The 19,600-nt window shown below is 41.5% G+C and overlaps 1 protein-coding gene across 1 annotated transcript in view; it reads left to right on the top strand.

Annotated features, from left to right (window-relative positions):
- LOC126252575 (UDP-glucosyltransferase 2-like) overlaps positions 1-12,817 on the top strand; it is a 152,323-nt gene extending 139,506 nt beyond the window's left edge. Inside the window, exons 5-7 of the mRNA XM_049953476.1 lie at positions 2,398-2,620; positions 2,707-2,926; positions 12,541-12,817. Coding sequence (XP_049809433.1) covers positions 2,398-2,620; positions 2,707-2,926; positions 12,541-12,817 — 720 coding nt within the window. The remainder of the gene's footprint in view (positions 1-2,397; positions 2,621-2,706; positions 2,927-12,540) is intronic.
- The last annotated feature ends 6,783 nt before the right edge of the window (positions 12,818-19,600 follow it).

The following is a 19,600-nucleotide window of genomic DNA, read 5'->3' as shown; positions in this document are numbered from 1 at the left end:
TGTAGCGGCTTATCTCACTAGGGGTAAGACAGATACTGCCTACAGGAAAATTAAAAAGACCTTTGGAGAAAAGGAAACGTATGAATATCAAGAGGTCAGATAGAAACCCAGTTCTAAGCAAAGAAGGGAAAGCAGAAAGGTGGAAGGAGTACACAGAGGATCGATACAAGGGCGATGTACTTGACGACAATATTACGGAAATGGAAGAGGATGTCGATGAAGATCAAATGGGAGATACGGTACTGAGTGAAGAGTTGAGAGAGCGTTGGAAGACCTAAGTCGAACAAGGGAGTAGAAACCATTATATTAGAACTACTGATAGCCTTGGGACAAAGCTCGACCATCTGGTGAGCAAGATGTATGAGACAGGCGAAATACCCTCAGACTTCAAGAAGAATATAATAATTCAAATCCCAAAGAAAGCACGTGTTGCCAGATGCTAAAATTACCGAACTATCAGTTTCGTATGTCACGGCTGCAAAATACTAACACGAATTCCTTACAGACGAATGGAAAAACTGGTAGATGCTGACCTCGGGGAAGATCAGTTTGGATTCCGCAAAAATGTTGGAACACGTGAGGCAATACTGACCCTACGATTTATCTTAGAAGCTAGATTAAGAAAAGCAAACTTACGTTTCTAGCATTTGTAGGCTTAGAGAAAGCTTTTGACAATGTTGACTTGAATACTCTCTTTCGAATTCTGAAGGTGGCACGGGTAAATTACAGGGAGCGAAAGGCTATTTACAATTTATACAGAAACCAGACGACACTTATAAGAATTGAGGGGCATGAAAGGGAAGCAGTGGTTGGGGAGGTAGCCTATCGCCGATGTCATCCAATCAGTATATTGAGCAAGCTGTAAAGGAAACAAAAGAAAAATTCAGAGTAGGAATTAAAATCCATGGAGAAGAAATAAAAACTTTGAGGTTCGCCGATGACATTGTAGTTCAGTCAGAGACAGCAAAGGACCTGGAAGAGCAGTTGAACGGAATGGACAGTGTCTTGAAAGGAGGATATAAGATGAACAGCAACAAAATCAAAACGAGGATAATGGAATGTAGTCGTATTAAATCGGGTGATGCTGAAGGAATTACATCAGGAAATAAGACACTTAAAGTAGTAAAGGAGATCTGCTATTTGGGGAGCAAAATAACTGATGATGGTTGAAGTAGAGAGGATATAAAATGTAGACTGGCAATGGCAAGGAAAGCGTTTCTGAAGAAAAGAAATTTGTTAACATCGAGTATAGATTTAAGTGTCAGGAAGTCGTTTCTGAAAGTATTTGGATGGAGTGTGACCCTGTTTGGAAGTGAAACGTGGACGATAAACAGTTCTGACAAGAAGAGAATAGAAGCTTTCGAAATGTGGTGCTAGATAAGAATGCCGAAGATTAGATGGGTAGATCACATAACTAATGAGGAGGTATTGAGTAGAATTGGAGAGAAAAAAAATTTGTGACATCGACTAGAAGAAGGGAGCGGTCGCTAGCACATGTTCTGAGGCATCAAGTTATCACCAATTTAGTATTGGAGGGCAGCTTGGAGGGTAAAATCGTAGAGGGACACCAAGAGATCAATACACTAAGCAGATTCAGAAGGATGAAGGTTGCAGTCGGTACTGGGATATGAAGAAGCTTGCACAGGATAGAGCAGCATGGAGAGCTGCATAAAAACAGTCTCTCGACTGAAGACCACAACAACATGTCCTGATACACCGTTAGTAGTGGCCTGCTTGATACAGTCATGTAGTTTAAATACCTGGGTGTAACGCTGCAAAACGATATGAAATAGAACGAGCGGGTCAGGATTGTAGTAGGGAATGGGAATGATCGACTTCGGTTTATTGGGAGAATTTCAGGAAAGAATGGTTTCTGTGTGAAGAAGACGGCATATAAAAGGCTACTGCGGGCTATTCTTGAGTACTGCTCTGGTGTTGGGAATCTACACCAGGTCCGATTAATGGAAGCCAGGGGTGCTGCTATATTTGTGATGGTAGGAATTCTAGGGCAATATAAGCATCTATATATTAGACCGTGTAGAAAATTCTGCGACCCAGTCTTGTTTACCGCTTGAGTGTTTGGGATCCCCACAAGGTCGTATTAAAGGAAGACATCGAGGCAAAATGGTTCAAATGGCTCTCAGCACTATGAGACTCAACTGCTGAGGTCATAAGTCCCCTAGAACTTAGAACTAATGAAACCTAACTAACCTAACTAACCTAAGGACATCACACACATCCATGCCCGAGGCAGGATTCGAACCTGCGACCGTAGCGGTCGCTCGGTTCCATACTGTAGCGTCCAGAACCGCACGGCCACTCCGGCCGGCACTCATTTTATATACCGACCTTGTAAGGTAGGGGGAGGATCTCTCTTACATTTTGTATTTTCAATAGGAAATACAGGACTTTCTGGATGGAGCTGAACACGGGTTCATATACTTCAGCCTGGGGTCGAATATGAAGAGCAGCTTCCTTCCTGAGAACACACTCGCAGCGCTGCTGCAAGCGTTCGCAGAACTGCCGCAGAGGGTGCTCTGGAAGTTCGAGGCTACAGAACTGCCTGGGAGGCCGGACAACGTGATGATAGCTGGCTGGCTGCCACAGCAGGACGTACTCGGTATGGGCTCTCAGTTGTTTCTCTCCTCTTAAAAGTCGACTAAATGTGTGAAATGAGAAACCACCTCGTGCGTTCTTTCTTTACAGCTCACAAAAATATACGACTGTTCATTACTCAGGGAGGTCTGCAGAGCTTCAACGAAGCAGCTTATTTCGGAGTTCCTCTCATCGGGATTCCATTCTTCTTCGATCAGAAGTATGAAGTCGCCAAGATGGTTAGTGCAGGAATCGGAAAGAAATTGGTGCTAAGGTCTCTAACGAAAGAAACTGCTCTGGATGCTCTCAACGGCGTTCTCCGAAATTCGAGGTAAATTTGCAATTATTTTGTCGGTTATAAGAAAAAACAATTTCTAGTACTTAATGAACGGTGGTAACAAATTCTGTTTTATCAGTCTCGACATCGAGATCGTTATAGACGGAACATCAGGTCAGGTAGGATGAAGATAACTAAAAATTTGCATTTTATCGTTCTTGAAGAATATTCCGGCTTCCACCTGACAAAATTTAGGGAAACCATAACAACCAAGATGAGGATGGCTGGACGGTAATTTCAATCTCGGTCCAACCGAATAAGAATTGTTTCAACCACTGTTGCTTAAAGAAGAGGCGCAGTAATCAGCACATTGGGCTCGTTTTCGGGAGGGTGGAAGTTCAGATCCCCGTCTAGCCATTCAGTGTTTGGTTTTCTGCGGTTTCCCTAAACTACTTAAGGCAAACGCCCGGGTGAAATTCGTACAGTAGTTAGATGTACTTACTCTGAAAGGTTACATAATGTTTCATGTCAATTGGTGTGTGGGAAAGTCATTTATTAATTGAAAGGCTGGTGTGCGATTTTTACGCACAGGAACAGGGCCTGCCGGCATAACGAGGATACGGAAGGCAGATGGCACGCACTCAGCGTGGAAAGCCGTTCTTTAGCCACAAGGCTATTGAGTGCAGCTAAAAGAAACTTTCAGCTTTTCCATCGTCACCTTATGTCACTACACCACGGGAGGAATCCTCCATGGAATACAAAATATGTAAAGAAACTTCTAAGGCAACAGTAACTACATAATGCCGAATGAAACGTACTTCGCTGTCAAAAAAGCAGTGCGTGACGCCTTCACCGGCTACCGAAGCAGTATCTTATCGAAAGATCATAGATATTAAATGGAATTTGGCATGTGTGATTAGCAACGGATGTAACTAAGCGACTTAACAAGGACGTGCGAGTTTGAAGTACGCAGGCAGAGTGCAGTGCAGCCCCTCAGGAGTTATCTGAAATCAAAAATGGAAAACATCAGTCGATACTGCATTAAACTTACGGGAGATTATACCCAACCACAATGAAATTTCCTTAATTTAGCAACATGGTGCAAACTCGAACTTTGAGTGTGATTTAAGGGGTGTTTTCATTCTTTACGGCTTTACAAAAAATAGTTTGTTACAACCAGGAATAACACAATAAATATATCAGCATTCTACAGTTCCTTAACACAAAACTGATGCAAATAATGCTGTTACCAAGGGCAAAGTTGTAGAGTACACAGGAAGTGGAAGTGAAATGTAGAATTCCGCCGCAAAATCACAAGTCCGTTGACATACTAAGCCTAGTGACTGTTGAAGGCCAAGTTCCAACATAGCATTCGGGTTTTAAGTCCAGAGCGCAGCCACATCGACATCGAAAAGCAGGTCCATAGCAGAGTAGCACTTCCGAATTGTAGTGTTAGTAGTGGTGTTAATTAAGGCTCCATAGTTAATGAAACCGGCGGCTGGGGTCGCTGTATATTCTGGGCGGCCAGTCGCTGAGTGTTATGGGTGGACAACTGCTGCGGTTTGCAGCGGGCGCGCGCGGAGGCGGCCTGCGATGTTAGCTGCGGGACAGCGTACGAAGTGCGGCCTACGGTGCGTTTCTCGGCCACGCGTGAATGTGGATTCACACTTGGAACGTCGCGGTCGCGTCCGTCACGTAAAGGGATTCTCCTCTGTAGTTCAAATGGTGGCATTCACGCACCCTGTCAACGGAACATCATCGACAAGTCACGTCACGTCAAGGTTTCGGCGGGTCATAATGTAGCCTACTTGGAGAGAAACTGTTACGTTAAGTACACAGTGTGAACTAATACGAAATTATTCCCCACTGACTGCTAAGGTCTTAATATGTACTGGAAGACAATACTAAGTTACAGTATTTTATTTTTTACATTGAAGCAATACATTGCACACTAAACAATACATCTCTTGTTCAATGTGCTTTACTCGCGATTTTTCCAGTGGAATAGCGAACAGAAAAAGCGGGAGTAAATCTGGTGTGGTACGCAAAAGTTTAAAGTAAGATTTGTAATAAAATAACGACGGTCAGCAGGAAGAAGAAATAAGTGTAAGCATAGTTCGGGTAGGCTAAAACGGCTCATCTATAAATACCCCAGGCAAACCATCTGCTTCTGCCGAGGCGATATTGGACTACTAAATGTTGAATTTCTCTTCGTAATTTTTATTTGTGTCATGAGTAACAGGTAAAAAAAACTTTTGTTCAGACAATGTAAAATATTCGTAGAACGATGACACCTCCTCTTCCAGCTCCTTATAAAGAGAGTGGAACTCTCCTTCACAGTCTCGATTTTTTAACATTTTTCTATCCCAGACTATTTTTGCTCTGCGATCCTTATCATAAAGTCCAACAGAAGTCACTGCAAACTGCTTTAAATTAAATTCCGGCATTATATCACGATCAACCATGGTGAGTATTTTATGAACCAGCTCTAGCGTCACGACGTCCTTACGACGTTGACGTGCCGTGTAGTGTGAATGCTCAGAAATTCCTCTGACCTCAAAAACGTGACGGTGACGTTCCGGCAAGTGTGAATCCATCTTAATGGAGTGCGCCGCCACTTGGTGTGGAGATTTATTAGTGGTGGATTCCACGTAGGTAATATTAACAAATTTTATAGGTATAAGCTCCCTAAAGAAAAGCGTTTACTTTTCGGGGGTCAAAGATATAATTTAATAGCATGAACCGTTTTTATTTTATGCTACACACAGTTTTGAAGATATAGTTTCTCGAGAAAAAGCTGTTTAAAATCTAGGGACGATTTTTATATGTATTTTTGGTTCAATTTACGTAAAAACTAAATGTTATTTAATATTTTTGATGTCAATGAGCACAAATCTGAAGTTAGATTTCCAAAATTCAAAATGGCTCATCCAATATGGCGGACGAAAAATTATGTTTTGAACAATTTTAATGAAACATTTGACCAAAAAAGTGGTTTTACTCTGCAATTCCAGGATTGTATATCAACCTTTCCTCGAATCGTTCCTCTAGAGCAATTCCCCCGTTCTTCTTGGCAAGAATAGACGATCCGGCTGAGATGGATAATCTGCATTCGCCAGGTTGCACATATTGTTCGTCACCTTTTTCGGTGAATATCTTTGCATACATGCCCCAGTGTAAATCTTTTTCTGAACGCGCGTCACGGCATGACAAGTTTTATCATTGAGCCAGAGGTCTCCGGCTGACAAGGGGAAGGTCTCAGACATGGCCAACTGATTCGGCTCAAATTTGGCAGGTCGCTTGTGTTCAACCTAAAACGAAGGAGTTTAAGATATTTTGGGTCAATACCCCCACGTTTTTGATAAAATCACCACTAAAAGTTATGACGAGCAATCGACTCAAAATTGGCGGGATCGATAGATAATTGTAAATAGAGCATTTTTCATCATCATTCCCCTCGTGGAAACTTTACCGACGTGATCCAACAAATTAATGTGGCCTAATTCAAGCCACAGCGGGTGCAATATCACTGAATTCAGCGTGGTGGGGCTTCGTCGTTGCGAGGACATCGGCTGGCCTCGTGGTGCTGCAAGGCTGCGCTCGTCTTTCACTCCTAGCTATCTTGCTCAGTACATAGCTGAACCAAAACTTTCTATCTCCAAGTTCAATCATTCCAGTTGCTAAGTCCTAAGCTGCAGAGATGCTCACTCTTGCTGAGGTAAGCTGGGAACGAAAGACCCCTATGGAGACTTCTCCTAGTCCGCTCTTTGCCTCAGTTTCCCCTCCAGCAAAATCACTTACGTCAATTGCAGCGCAAGTCGCGTTAATTATGCGTCGCTTCCCAGCGCCGACCAATGCCTGCACTGGGAAGTAAACAAATTCCCACAAAATTTCCCTTCCTCTCAACTTCTGCTATATAGCTCCTCCCAGGCCACCCATCAAGGTTAGCGTCTGCTCAAAACACCGATTTTTCTGGAATTCTGACTCCCAGGAGAGTACTTCAACTTCCTTGGTCCTATGTTCCCATTGGAGGCCGGGGTATTTCATTCTGTCGCTCTTCACCTGATTTACTTCAGACTCTGCAGACCGTGAATTCAGCATGAAGTTGCTATAGTCACAAACACGCATATTTTGGCCTCTGTTGACCGCTCCACCGTAGCTTTGCACGGGTTTCTCGCATGTTTCACTGAAAACCGGACGACAGACATTTATCAACAGGCTTACAAGTTTTCCATCTGCTTCCCAGTACACCAGCATGGGGTCAACCACCCACTCACTGTCACTCATCTTAAGGCAGTTGGAGGCCGCACCCCGTTACTGCTTTCTCAGAGCTTGAGCCGCACTAAGCTGCCTATTGTCGCATCCCATCACCGGTCCCCAGCCGGCCACGTTCAGCTCTGAATACTTCCCTGGGATAAACTAGCCTCCAGTAAATCGACGCATTTTCAGAAAGTTTTCATGTTGTGTGAATTACTTTACGTCACCCGACATTAATTATTCCAATACGTCCATACTATACCCTCTACAAGATGCATTGTGCCTTGTCAGTCATTTTTGTTCAGCCCTACTGTTCGCTCAACGTGAGTTAGGTGATCTTTAATGACTTCATGTAAGGGGCATAGTTCTTGCCATCTTACAACCTGTGCCTTGGAGCTTGTTAGTCCTAGCTATGAGTTTTAATAAAGATTCTATCTCTAAACGCTTCTCAGACGCCAGATTTTTCTTCCTTTTTTTTGAGAGATGGAGGTTTGTTGACTACTGCCCTTGTTCGACATTTTGTGCTGTCATGTGGGAGGGGGGATTTAGCGCCTCTAAAGCCTTGTTATTAGCTGGGGGAAATGGTCAATGGCCTATTTGCACATTTGGTGAACACAAAAGCTTGTGAATTTCCATTACACATGAAGAATTGCTAAGGGATGGGCTCGCCACCACTTGCTTTCAACTCCCAACACGCCGTTTCTACAAGCTAAGAACCATAAAAATACCTCATGCTTTTAGCGCCCTACCAGGTTCTATCAACATCTGCCCAGGCTGTTATCTTTCTAGAGTCTTGCTCAAGTTGTAGTGAAATCTTTCATAATTTCCATATGCGAAAAATAGGTGAGTGAGTAACTTGTCCTCTCTCATAGTCATATGACTCCTTTGATAGATGAATTTAATTTCTGCAATGATTATCTATATTCTGAAACGAAATGACTAACGAGAATTCCAGTCAAAATGTTTTGTCCTAATTGCACTTGAAAGCAGCACGACGTACTCACCACGCCATCAGACTCCTAATCGCTAACTCAAAATTTTCTAAAGCACCCACATTGTGGACTGGTGTAACATCCCTGAGAGGTGGCGGACGGCAGTCAGTCGTCCAGAAAGACACCACGGCGCCAGGCGTTTTGTCCAATCAGGTGGATGCTAACAATGCCCAGCATCAAAAAAAAAAAAATGGTTCAAATGGCTCTGAGCACTATGGGACTCAACTGCTGAGGTCATTAGTCCCCTAGAACTCAGAACTAGTTAAACCTAACTAACCTAAGGACATCACAAATATCCATGCCCGAGGCAGGATTCGAACCTGCGACCGTAGCGGTCTTGCGGTTCCAGACTGTAGCGCCTTTAACCGCACGGCCACTTCGGCCGGCTGCCCAGCATCCATTGCACAATGCTCCCACCAGCATACAGAATGAAATATGAGCCGGTGTTCGGTGGAAATCTCTACAGCTTTCCGATTTGTCGGCCTGACTATTCGCAAGACTTACTTTTTAAAAAGAGTGGTGCTAACTGTCGTCTCCGGCCAAATCACGCCTCAAGCAATGTTTGGAAATTAACTTCAGCCGCCATAAGCACGCCTCTGCAACGAGAACCAAGTAAGCTATTCTGATTGTATGATTGCTCACGTACTTCCAGTCAGCCACATATTCTTACATCGATGAATAGGATTTCGATAAGGGGTAATGTTGTATACTGATATGAAATAAAGGGCAGAAAATGAAATCCACAAAGTTGGCTCTCCCACATAATCCAGGATCAAGTAACAGAAAAACAATCTGCTAAACTAAATGGAGCCAAGTTAATCATTACAAGTAATAGTTTCATGAAATTTGTCTGAAACAGTTCCCTTTCAAATTCATATAAGAAGATAAGGAAATTAACTTAGCGTCTCGGCCCAAGAGACATTAACCAGATATCGAATTGCTAACAATTTCGCGATGTTACTATTATTATATTTGCCTATGGACACAATGCAGAGTCGGACGATTTTCAGATGACTCTCGAGCTAACATACACTTTCGAGCATAGAACAATATCACAACATTACAAATTACGTAACAAAATGTCCTACCTAAGCACCAGTAAGGAGCGTTATGTGCAACATCCGACAATACATCCAACATCATGTCAGTATTATTTATTTGGCATGTTATATCTGTATAGGTATCTACATTACATGTACAAAATATAAGAACGAATTCTTTATTTCTAACGACTGTCTGCTTATCAGCAAAACGTCAATATCTTCACCATCTGTATCAACACCAGTCCAGCTCACAACGTGACATCTGGCTTGACACATTACGACATTACGAATAAATGTATCGTGTAGGTTGAGTCGGCCTCGACAGAAGGCCCAAAGATAAGTCTACAGTGACGTCACAGTAAAGCAGGGTTTACATCAAACGTTCCGTAGCGTCAATTGGTAACATCATCTTTGGCCTATGAATCTTACTAATTGCCACGTGGTTAAAAATGGGACAAAAGATCTTTACTGATTCATTAGATGTCTGCGGTAGCAGTGTAATCTGTGTAAATAACGCGAACATGTTAAGACACAAATCATATGTTAACCACTTGAAGATCTATTGAACTTGGGATCAACACATTCACCAGTAATCGTGCCACTGGTATCATCTCCTAATGCAGTGGGCGGTACTCCTTTTTGAGCTAAACCTCCTTAATACCTAAGTCTCGTTTTTGCTTATTGAGTTTCATATCGTCTGAAATGTGTTGCGCATTTTAGATTAGTATGATGCTTTTTACGTGATAATAATAATAATAATAATCTGTCTTCAGTTTGAACGGTCTAAAATTCTGTACTTTAGATTTGATCGTCTTGTGGTAACTGAATGAATTAGGTTTCTCACAAGACGCCTGTGTTAGAAAATGTATGTAGTGACTGATACAGGACGATTCTTAACAACTGAAAACACTACCTGAGCACTCTAATGAAAAATGTCTATATGTCCGGACAACGCTGAGGAGAAGGAAACAAAACGCACACATTTCCGTGGAAAAATAAACGACCAATACAGTAAGTGCTGAGTAAAATTTCTTAGTTCGAAGAAGAAGCTGTATACTTGTGCCACCAAAATATTAAAAGTCGTACTGTTGCTTAGAGTTCTTAGTTTTAGTGCGCAAGCAGTAGGGATTGTAATGCACTGAATCTTTTATTTCCTGCAAAATGTATTTTAATGCATTAGAAAAAAGCGTCAACCATTCGTTACACGTGCGACAGCATGCGCAACCAATACGTTCCAAAACGCCCCGCATAAAAATGGGATTTTTCCGGGGAACATACCCCTGGTTCTATTGGTGATTAGAAGGTGGGGGTCAAGTGTTTTTGATAGCCCTTAGACTAGAGAGTATTAGAGTGCCTAACAGAAGTCTCGTCTTACTGTAAATATTCTACAGCACACGGCCAAAATTTGAATACTACGCACTTCATCCAGCTTAAGCTAATGGAGAAAAATGGTTTGCTCATTTTTGTTACATGTGATCTATGGCGGCTCTTAAGGGACTTATGGAGACGTCATTTATTTCATTGGTGGTCCCTGTGAAAAGCCAAAAATCAAGATTTTCGGATATAAAAACAGAAGCGCGGATTGCAAGACGGCTATGGACAGCAAATAGCTGAATTTTCCCGGAATATTCCTAAGGTCCCGATCTCGAACAAACCTGAAAATTTTCTTGATATGTTTTTCAGTTGTCGAAATACAGAGGTTGAAAGTTATTGGAACGATCTGTTGTAATAAAATGACGAGGAACGTCTTAGTTTTTGTTAAAGAATTTTTCTACGTATTTAGTTATTTTTGCGTTATAGCTCGCGTGTTATGACAGTAAGTCGTTTTAAGGCAAGCCTAGTTGTAAACGTAAAAACAGGCACGTAGAATCAGGTGTGCCGCTAATACGTAGTTTACAAACTGACGTAGCACCGAGAAATACGCTGTAAAGTGTCTGTGTTATCATCAAATGGCTCTGAGCAGTATGGGACTTAACATCTGATGACATCAGTCCCTCAGAACTTAGAACTACTTAAACCTAACTAACCTAAGGACATCATACACATCTATGCCCGAGGCAGGATTCGAACCTGCGACCGTAGCGATCGCGAGTTTCCACACTGAAGCGCCTAGAACCGCTCGGCCACACCGGTTCAGCTATGTGTTATCATCACAAGATTTATGGTAAACCCGTGTTGTTTTAGCACTGAATCGCATGCAGTATTTTTGTGCACATAAAATCCAGTCTGAGATGTAAAGTTATATAGTTTTGAGTTACTTCAATTTGACCTTAGTAAATTAGCAAAATTTTACGCTCCAATAAAGTTCTTTTGATGTGAATGAAATGTCCTTATGTTGCAAAGAAAAGAAGGGAACCAACGGAAAAATGCTCCTATCGGAGAAAATAATGGGAATATGTTCCTGTTTAATAAAGGACTCTGTAAGGTGAAGTACCGGGGCCACGTCCTACTTTACTCAGCACCCTCAAAAATTTTCCCAAAAATTTTTGCATGTGAACATATTAGCGCTTTTTTATGCTGAGGGAGAAGGAGACAGTGACAGTGGCGAAGAGATGGAAAAGTGATAAAATTGGACGATAATAGACAGTGGCTGTGGTACATAAAGAGCTAAGGAGACAATGGCAGTGGTAGAGGAAGAGAGAACACAGTGCCAGAGGAACATAGTTGACAGTGACAGAACAGGGCTAGAAAAAGAGTGATGGAGACAATGGCAGCGAGAGAGGAATAAGAGACGGAGAAAGTGGAAGTGGGTGAGAGCCAGTGATCATGGGAGATAGTGAGAGGCAGAGCCTATGACAATGACAGTGAGGAAGAGAGAGACAGTGACAGTAATAAGAGGTAGCAGCAGAGGGAGTTAATTTATGAAATAGTGCAATAAGAGAGAGCAAGAGGGAGGTAGTGACTGTGACAGTGAGAGAAGACAACATTAGTTGGAGAGTATGATGGACACTGGCTGTGAGACAGTAACAGGAAGACATAAAGAGACATTGAGGTGAGTTGCGCTTAATGAGTCAGTGAGAATGGACAGATTGGAGTGGATGGGTACGAGCGACTTGGAAATGATTGACTAGAGATTGTGAGCGAGTGACAGTTAGGGAACTTGTGGGAGTACATGTTAAAAAGAACATACATATATTTGTAGGTCAACATTAGTAGCAAGATATTTAAAAGTGTTGAAGGTAGAATGAGGCACGTGGTACCCTACTTTTCAGGTCAGTCTTTTGATAAACTGGAGTATATTCGTTTTTGATGCGCTATTATTACCAAAAACGCACTTTCCAGCCTTTCGTCACTGTTCACATCATTTTATGTCGTCGCACGGCAGTATGAATGGTGTTTCCAATAGGTATGCATAAGGTGAAACTCTTGTCAACAGCTACCGGGAGAAGATGGAACAGTTCTCGGCGGTTTACCGGGAACACCAAGAGACGTCGCTGCAGAGGGCCGTGTGGTGGGTGGAGTACGTGCTGCGCCACGACGGGGCTCCCCACCTACGCAGCGCGGCCACGCACCTGCGCTGGTGGCAGCTGCTGCTGCTCGACGCCATTGCAGTCTTGCTGGCAGCCGCTCTTGTGGTCATCTTTGTTGTTTACAAACTAGTGCGGTGCCTTCGGAGTGCCCTGCGACGGAACAACAAGCAAAAGCAAAGCTGAGCTGTTTTTTTTTTTTTTATTATTATTGTCGCTGACTACTCTATGTTGCCAAAGACGTTCAGGCAGTCATTAGTGTATGTTCCAAAGACACTAACAGTGTACGTTTAAGTAATTTCGCTAATGAGTGGTAGTGTTAAGCCGTCGGCATAAGGGGCGAGGCAGCTAGAGCTGAAACGCACGCAGACGGTATGTCCAACGTCACGAGACAGCACCGTCAGCGCGCTGCACTAGCTGGTTAGCGTGATATCGCGTTCTCAGCGCTCTCCAGCGACAGTTTTCGGCTTTATCGGGCTTTCAAGCTATACAGTCTGTTCACGAAAATGGACCCACATTGAATTCCTACGTCAGCTCTATTAAAATACACATTTACTTTCTTGACAATACACTAGTCATGTTGTTCTCTCTGTGTTGCATGTTAATAAATATTTCATTATCCGTCAACGGGTAAAAGATAAAAATTAAGGATACGTGTCCACTCAATAGGGACAGCAGCTGATAAAAGTTCACTAAACTGAACGAATCCACTCCTGACAGAGAGCGCACTTATCTTTACCGATCAAATATTACAGAAATTATTTCTGTTAATTTCATGAGAAAGTCCTACAACCTTTTAGAAAACACAAAGGTGAAAAAGAAAATTGCATACAGCAGGACACGATCCCTCTACCAGTGCACCTTCAGTTCTATAAAGTGGTGTGTCAATCAACTACGTTGTACTGAAAGTTTACAGTCGGCACTGTCGTGCTTTATGTTACACTCTTGTAAAGGTTTTAATCGCCGAAATGTCATTAATTGACATCTAATTACAATAAATCATAACAAGAATGACACGTTTTCATGAATCTGCAATGGCTCGTTGCCTCTTATCATACTGTCATGACACGCGAACTATAATGCAAAAATAACTAAATATGTAAATTCGTTAACCACCAAAATGACATTTCTGGTCGTTTTATTACAACAAATCGTACCAATAACGATTCGCTCTCGAGACATTCAATGTGATGGCGTCTAGAAATAGAATATATTCATAGAATGTGGAATGTAACAAAAAATCACCCTAAAATCACCTTCTACTGAACACAATAAATACAGTATGGCGTCTTGCTTTCTTCTTGTGACGTGGGGATCATTCTTGCTTCCTATTAGTTCTACTTTACGTGGTACGTTGTCGAAATATCGCAGAACTTATTTTGTCTTCCACGTGATGAAATGAATCCTCAAGGTGAAATAGTAGGAATGACGCCACAAAACTCGTAGCCTGGGAGCTTGAAGTTGTATAGAAATTGAATGATTTTAGAGTTCCTGTATAATCTCGTAGGCTGTGCTCACACGGAGCGGCTGAAAAGGAACGCCGCACGCAGGTGATCTGCGTTGTCAACTGGTTGCCGACTAACTGGTAACGCAGTTCCGCAGCCAGGAAAACTTGGAAACGAGAAACTGCAATTGCAATGTGCGAGCGTGGCTGTGAGGGAGTATCATTTGTCGCACCCGAGCATGTGGTCGACAGATTCAATCTTACAAGAATAACTGGTTCTCTGTTATTATTATATACGAATAAGAAAACTCTGGAGACATCCGTATATCCAAAGAAATATAAACTGCAGGATATATGTACAATAGCAGCCAACGAGCTGTAAGACAGAATCGGAATCCGTAGCTTTTTCTAGAACGGCTAAACAGTACTACAGTGATTTGAAGCTGTTGATTTCTTCCGCCACAATACGTCGTTACTTTTATTTTGAAAATCCAGATATCATGATATAAAGTTCACTGAATATACATGTATCAGTGTGTCTGAGTACGGTAAACTCACCCTGGTGCCCTTCGAACGACGCAAGTGCACTGCGAGTTGTGTGACACCTTGCTTTGAGTTGAGAGAAACAAACTGCATCTCAGGGTGGACATGATCCTCAACGATAGAAACAGGCTTGTGTTGATCCACTATGCCTTCTAGAAAGACGAAATCACTCAGGGAATGAGCTGAAAACATTCCCCAGACTATAACTCTCCCTCTTCCGGACTGGATGCTTAGAGGATTGTTGCACTGTTTTTGCCATCTGCCCGATGGAGCATACAACGCAGTTACATCTGGGTGGACAGTTGGTCAACAGCTGCACGTTTATTCGATCGTACGTATCTTCGCAGTCGTCGATAATCCCTGTCATCTATGGCCCGTGGTGCAACACAGTTGCCTCTTCACCGGATTTGGAAAGCACCATTTTGCCATTGACGGTGTACCTAAACCACGGCGGCACGCGAACTGTTTACAGACGTAGCTGTTTCAAAAATGCTTCCAACTATGGCCTTTCCGACAGCACATAAATCACTCCGTTTCCGCATTGCGACGGCGACTGCACTGTTTTCAGGGTTGCCCCGTCACGTTTCTTCTACCCTCCACTGCTAGCGCTGTTACCTACCGTCTGTGAATGATTGTTGAGCGTTGACGTCGAACATAGGCAGTGGTCACATTAATGTGACTGAACCATGTAATTATGTAAAAATATTTTTCGAGATGATAACTGAAGCTTTATGACTATCCCTCATAGGTTATCGCTGTGCTATGGTCATTAGAAATGAAACAGCTAAGTCTTTCGCCAGGTACGGGTTACCAAATGTCCGTCCATCCTATAGCTGTCCTATATCCGGATATCTGACTGCCCGGTATGAACATTGCCACATAGCCATATACACATCTGAAGGTCTCGGCGAGGATCATTGGGTGGATTCGAGCTAATTCAGTCTCCGTCGTTCACGAGTGAAGCGAGCGAATCACATATTGATTGACTGGCTTGACTATTTGATTTGTAGCGAGTGGCAGTCACTTTCATCTGTTGTTTATTTGAGGTTACCACTGAAAATAATTTACTAAATGCAAGAGAAATTACGAAAAATGTCATAGGTATATAAAAGATCGCCTGCTTGATAATACTCCTATTTTGATGCAAACACAGACAAAAAGTATTTTTCCGTTTGTTGGGCCAATCTTAAATTTCACCTGGCGGAAATAGAAACGACGCGGATATCTACTAATGCCTTATTTTATATTTCATTCTTTCGTTCTAAACTATTTTATTACATTTATTAAAAAGACTGTTTGTCCATAGATAAGATGATTAGTATTGTTCAGTAGATGCCTATTATTGAATACTCTATTTAACTGAACTTGTTTGAGATGCGAGGATATTTTTGAGCAACGTAGTTATAGCAAATGGTAAAAGTAATAGAAAATGCCTAATTACCTACACCAAATGAAATACTTTTTTGTCTAACAGACACATCACAAAGAAAAATCATTTGAAAATGAAATATTCTAATAATTTCCAAGCAGTTAATAAAGGTACAGACAGCTGCTGCTGTTTACAGCGTTCTTTACTATCCTCGATATAAGTTCCTCTTCAACATCGATAGAAAAGCAATTGTACGTGTCAGCATTGCTTGGAAGGGAATGGCTGTAGATGGAAACGACGTTAAAGGCAAAAACTATAATTTTTTAGTAGTAAAAAGACTGCAACGGGCAATGAACCACTCTCCATGGTAGGAAGGACCAGATTTACAAGACTCCTTTAATTAACTTTAACCTACCATAAAATGCCAAGCCGTAAATACATTTACCGAAAAGCTGTTCCTGACATCAACAACAGAATTTATGCAAAAAATAATAGATGTATTCCAGGTGCACTCACGGTTTCTTAGCTTCTGATATACGGACCTGTTAGCATAAAAACTGAGTTTCACAGTTCATTGTCTCCTGAATTCCATGTGGAACACGAAGTTCTTGCTTTGAAGCCTTTTTAAGCTCGTCACACTGGAGAAAACATAGCGAGAAACCTTAATACTATTGCATTTTGCTAGGATATTGTCCAAAGCAAACATATTTTACTCATTCATGGCTGAGGCGCTAACTCGTTGAAATGTGCTTGAGAGGCTGTGATTCTGTTAGGTGCTTCGTCCATTCGCTTCACAAGGCTCCATAAGGTCTGAATATCCAGCCTGAAGCAGCGGATTGATCGGGACTGATGGTCACCTTGTAATGCATTTCAGCAATTTCAGCTTAGCTGAAGGAAAACTGTTGACGATTCAAAATCAGCTAAATTTACCGGAGCGTCAGTTGGTGTAAAGTATTAGCACGAGGTGGAATTCGATCATATAGTAGATGTGTGTCCGCTGGAACAAAAACGAGCTATTTCGCCGCACGTGGTGTTTGAGGAAGTTGTGCATTCAACTTCTGCAACGCTTTGAAATAAGAAAAATAAGTTCTGGTCCGCAATTTCGAAGTAATACCACGTTTTGAGGCACTAAATAAGCATTTAAATAAGAATGAGTCAGCACAAATATCCTCTGAGTTACCAAACGTGACAGCCTTGTGGAGAGGTGAATCAGAAAGTCGCTTTAACTCCTTCAATGAAGTTTCATATTACTTGAGTGTAAACTTTCTAGATCCAAGATAATATGGTGTTGTAAAAGCGGAAATAATTGGACACAACGTGCTATTGGAATTTTTCGAAGAGTCTTCCACCAGTAGTAGTTCATCTCCAATGCTTGCAACGAGAAGTAAAGGAGAAGAAACTCAGGAAACTGTGACTTACGAAGCTCACGACACGTTTTAGAATTTCTATAACGAGGTAGTAAATGAAAAATAATAATAGTCAGTGCGACGGTCAACAAACGAAGGCTACTGTAAGCGAAATTGACTGTTATTTGAACACATTTTCAATCGATCGCAATCGAAACGCATATATTTGCTGATCAGCTATAGCGAAAAAATATCCACATTTGACAGTTTGTCAGAATTTTATCTTCCAGTGTCTTGCAGTAATGTATACTGAAGTGGCCAAGAAAATCTCGGCCCCATAAGTACAATGTTCCGATGGGACGGTGCTTGGATTCTGTGGCTGCAATCAAAAGAATTTACAGAAGACAGTCACTGAGCATAGCATTAGGCACTATTATTATACTCTACTTTTGTGCAATGACTCCTAGTTGAAATCCAAAAACAAGTCCCTGGAAAACGCTGATACAAGTCAAACACGTTAAATATTCACAATAAACATCAGTCTGGAGGCCATTTCTCAGGTACGATTTCAGTGGAGAAAGTAACATCCGCACTAAGACGATAGTAGACTATTCTTTACTAGAGTCACACAGCACCTCGGCTAGATCTCCGTAAGAACTGGGTAAGAACTCGCATGAACTCGACTGGGAACGAACTGACCGAGTTGCAGCTGGGCGATCACTTTGTCCTCGTGACCCATGGCGCCTGTGGTGCCAGAGCTCAGGGAGAGTGGCAGCTTTGCCGCTAGCGGTCGCTGTCATTTCCGCGGTCTGACAACGGGGAAAGTCCTAGTGCCAACCTCGGAGCCTCGAACGATTGTTACGTGTACGGTGTCAACAGGTTATGATACCAAATACACATCTAAAGACTTTTCTTTGATGCTGACATTGTTTCGAAAGACAAACAAAATCCCTAATTGCGTTTTAATGCAGAGAAATTGTTATACATTTACTATAATTCGCCTCTAGTTTTGTAAGGGTGGTAATTTATTTATTTTTTGTTAAAATGAATAATAAAAGGGGGTGTGGTTTGAAGATACTGTAGTTTTATTTGTGTAAAGATAATCTTACATGCGAAATAAATAAAGTGAACTTTATGAAACTTTCGTGATTTCTTGAAAATACTCTATCCGCCAGATACTGAGCTAATGTATGTTATTTGGCTGGATAGTAGAACTAGATCGAATACTGGTTAGTTGCTGGATATCCGATTCACCTGTAACTGTTATACCATTTAATTCATCATTTTATTTTTCTATTTTTATTTTATTTTACATTTTGTGAATGATGACCAGTCTTGGTCTGACAAGAAGATCATTTTCAGGTCGAAGTTAAGAAAAGGAAACTTCAAGTATGACAATACATAAATTACATGAGTGTAACACTAAAAATGATACTGGCAATGGTACTATAAATAGCATTAATACTTTATGAACTCGTTCGTATATATTTCTACAAGAGTAATTTGAAAGTAGTGGTGAGCATGTAATACAAAACTACGTAAAAAATACTTCATGAACTCGTTCGTATATATTTCTACAAGAGTAATTTGAAAGTAGTGGTGAGCATGTAATACAAAACTACGTAAAAAATACAGACGATCCAATGGGAAAGTTACATAGACAATCACGACACAAGCGCAGTTGAGTGTCCAGTACATTGATACAGTGTAAAGAATATTCTTCCATCACAAAAAAAGAAGTTATTGAAATAAAAATACGTTAACCTAATACTATTCAGTAGGTATGACATTTTACAAGACAATAGTAAAAACAGGGAACAACGTCACAGTAATTTGCACGAAAACATTGTACATTTATGTGTGTGTTTATACATTACGTAATACAAAAAATGCAAAATAAACGAAAGTATCTAATTTGCATTATTTTAGTCCTCCATCCGTTCAAACCGAACTTGAAGAACTTCTGATCATTTAAAAAATAAAACTGTTCAGGATTCGTAATTTAATATGACATAAAAGTATAGTTTAATCTGACATAAAAATAGAAAAGAAAATCTGAGTACAAAACCAGCAGTAACTTTTAACAAACAGAATTACTGTTTACTAACAAAAGAGTTGCAGTAGTGTGGGGAAACACACAGTGGCCATCGTGGTGCTCCACATACGAGCGAGGCTTCAGTTTGTTTTTCACATGTCGCAGCCTGCATTTCTGCGACGACCACACTTTGTCTAAGGCCAACTGGCTCAAATGGCTCTGAGCACTATGG

This window comes from Schistocerca nitens, chromosome 4, assembly GCF_023898315.1.
Source record: "Schistocerca nitens isolate TAMUIC-IGC-003100 chromosome 4, iqSchNite1.1, whole genome shotgun sequence".
NCBI classification, from domain to species: domain Eukaryota; kingdom Metazoa; phylum Arthropoda; class Insecta; order Orthoptera; family Acrididae; genus Schistocerca; species Schistocerca nitens.
Note: the sequence above shows the minus strand (reverse complement) of the source record. Positions and strands in the feature narration are given on the sequence as shown.